Genomic DNA, 3,192 nt, shown 5'->3' on the forward strand with positions numbered 1-3,192 from the left:
AGAGGCTGTGCTGTGAGGTTTACGTACTTGGCTTGTGCATGTATGAAGAAACCAGGAGAGATAATCTACCTAATCTGCCCGGGCCGTGGTTGTCAAGGTGCTTTCCTGTGGCTCTGTGCTGTGAATCGCTGTTGTGGATGTAACCCTTGCGTGGAGTATAAGAACCTCTGCCTACATGCCGTACTTATCAGTCCTATATTATGAGAAAATATCCATCTAACAGGATAAATACGAGGGCGTATGCTTGCTCTCGCTGCCGCAGCATGATTTTGAATACATACCTACGTTTTCCGTGCTTCCCCTCTCTAGGAAGAAACCAAAACATTTGACCACATCAGTTCCATACAGACACACACATATAAACATACCACAGCACACAGGGAGACAGGAAGTAAGACAGGAAAATAGAGAGAGAGAGCCGCCTCGGAGCGTCTTAGCGTCTCTCTCCCCTTCAGAAAATATCGATCCCATCCCCAAGCCAAACCCTCTCAATGCGCTGCCTTCATCACATGTATGGGCACACGCGATACGACACGACGACACAGGAAAAAGAACCGACAAATTCAACGAACTTGATTCAATAAAGACAGACACATGTCATTGCCGTCACTAGGTAATGAAATGCAACTCTCCAATCCACCCTCCACAGACACACACACACACACATATATATATATATATATGTTAACATCATGAAGTCGCTCCCCGACAGAGACGACGAATGAATAGATAAATGAACAAATAAATAAATAAATATATGACGAAAATGCACATCCCAGTCCAGTCCAGGGGAAAAAAAGGGGGGGTGAAAGGCTAGAACTAGATCAACCACCAACGCCGCTGCTGCCGAGATATCGTAATCACACAAAAGTAAGTCATTTCCCTCCCTTTTTCCCCCTTAGAAATTTGATCCCACACTAAGCATCATGAAATTTCATCCAGTGAAGCAATCCCCCTTCCCTCGATCTCATGATTTCGTAGCTAACCCTCAGTGGGTCAAGGCTATACCCTACTACTACTACTCCAGCTCGGCAAAGTACGGCCCTCTCACCTTGGCCGTGGCCGTGGCGGCCATGCGCGACGAGAAATCCCGCTTGGCACTGTCTCCCTGCTGCTGCTGCTGCTGCTGCTGCTGCTGCTGCTGGGGCACAGGCGACCGCCTGTCCGGGACGCGTAGAGGTTCGGGCACGAGGTTCTCGCTGTTATTATTACTGTTATTATTAGGTCGTGCTGCTGCTGTTTCGGGCAGCGTCGGGCTGTCCTGGTGTTCGGCCGGCAGCTCTTGTAGGGCCTGTTGGCGCTGCGGTTGGTACTGCTGCTGTTGCTGAGGTTGGTACTGCTGATACTGCGGGCGAGGTGGTGAGTTATTGTAGTTTTGATACGGCTGTGCTGGTTGTTGCTGCTGATACTGCGGGCGAGGTGGCGAGTTATTGTAATTCGGATATGGGAGTTGCTGCTGCTGCTGTTGCTGCTGCTGTCTTGATTGTGTCTGGTCGACATAGCTGGGCTGCGAGTACGCATGGTACTGGTGCGGCGCTGTCTGCGACTGCGTCTGGTCGACGTAGCTGGGCTGCGGGTGGAGGTACTGCTGCTGCTGCTGCGGCGGCGACCTCACTCTGGGCGGCGACTGGGCGTAAGGGTTAGTCGGGGGCGGAGCGAACTGGCCAGCGTGTTGAGGCGGCGGCGGCGTCCAGGCCGAGGTGCGCGAGGTGGCAGCGGTGAAGCCAGACGACGTCGAGTAGGGGCTGACGGGCCTGCTGCTGGCGCCGCCGACGCTGAGGCTGCCGTTGGTGGTGGTGGCGGCGGGGGCGGGGCTGGACGGGGGCCTGAGGCCCGTGTCGGCGGCGGCGAGCTGGGCCTTGGTCTTGAGGCGGTCGACCAGAGCGGCGTGGGACTTCTTGAGCGTCTTCTTGACGAAGCCCGTCATGATCATGTTGCAGCGCATCTCGACGTCCTCGCGCAGGTACAGGCCGGTCAGCGGGGCGCCGAGGCCCAGCTCGACGGGCTCGACAGGCTCGCCGGGTAGCGAGCCGTTGAGGGTCCACCTGCTCCGAAGGTTGAGGCCGGCGGGCGCGTAGCAGTGCGTCTGCAGGCCCGTGGGGATGTCGTTGAAGGCGCACGTGTAGGTGACGTCGCTCGTCATGAGGCCGCCGGGCAGGTACGAGATCTTGTCCGTCAGCGAATACCACACGCAGTCCATCTCGTCGGGGGGCGCGTGCGGCGGCGGCTTGATGGGGTGGCGCTCGATGACCAGGGGGTTGAGATCGATCATCTCGAGGTGGTCGTGGAGAAAGTTGAGCACGACATCGCGCGTGATGTTGGGCGGTAGCGGGCTGATGGTGGTGAAGAGGGTGCGCTTCGACATTGTGAGTTGTCTCCCGTGTTGAACAAGCGCAAGCGAGATCGGAGGGATGAAGCGCGAGCGTATGTGATGTATGTGGTCTATAAGACAAGGCGTGAAGTCGACGCGAGAGGAGAGAACCAACAGCCAAGACAAACAACAAGCCAAGCTGAGCTGAGCTTTGTCGACGGGGATGGACTAGTCACAGGCGCGCCATGCCATGCACGTAGAACAGAGTGCAGGCGGACGGGCAGGCAGGTCAAGTGTATAGGTCGGCGGGAAGCGCTAATCAGAGACGGCTTGCTCGGGGTGGGTGCGCTGCTGGCGTTAGGGGCGGCCGCGCACACGCATGAGCATGAGGTGCGTGTTAATTGGCAGTCAAAGAGTGAGGACGTGAGAAGGTGAGAAGCAAGAAAGCGGGCGTGGTATGATGAAACGGACAATAAGACAAGACCAAGACAGAGCAGGCTGGAAACGGAAGACGCAGTCAAGGTCAAAGGGACGGGCAGGCAAATCGGCTGCTTTGTAACAAGGTCTATATTGGTTCATGACTGGGCGGCTAATGGTACGTGTATATGTATGTTGGTCCACGGACTCGGGCGCCGTCGAGACCATCCCGGGCATGTTTCTTTGTTATTAGTCTGGGGTCCTGGAATCCTGGAATTCTGGAATCCTGGGATGGATGGATGTTGGTGTCCCGGCTGGTAGCCCACGTGCTGCGCCAGAAAAAGGTAGCCTTCTCGCCAGGGCCCAGCGGCGCGACAAACGCGCAAATCCCCATTTTCATTGTTAAGCTGGGGCACAAGTAGAGCTTGATTGATTAGTTTTGGCCGTTTGGGAGGTGCAGGCAG

At 56.1% G+C, this 3,192-nt stretch overlaps 1 protein-coding gene across 1 annotated transcript; it reads right to left on the reverse strand.

Annotated features, from left to right (window-relative positions):
• Positions 1-1,843: 1,843 nt before the first annotated feature.
• Positions 1,844-2,365, reverse strand: B0T26DRAFT_611465 (uncharacterized protein; the record flags this gene model as incomplete). The annotated part of the gene is made up of 1 exon (XM_060435905.1): positions 1,844-2,365. A coding segment is annotated over one exon (522 nt), but the record flags the coding sequence as incomplete, so codon positions are not given.
• Positions 2,366-3,192: the final 827 nt, after the last annotated feature.

This window comes from Lasiosphaeria miniovina, assembly GCF_030549165.1.
Source record: "Lasiosphaeria miniovina strain SMH2392-1A chromosome Unknown B0T26scaffold_3, whole genome shotgun sequence".
Lineage (NCBI taxonomy): Eukaryota > Fungi > Ascomycota > Sordariomycetes > Sordariales > Lasiosphaeriaceae > Lasiosphaeria > Lasiosphaeria miniovina.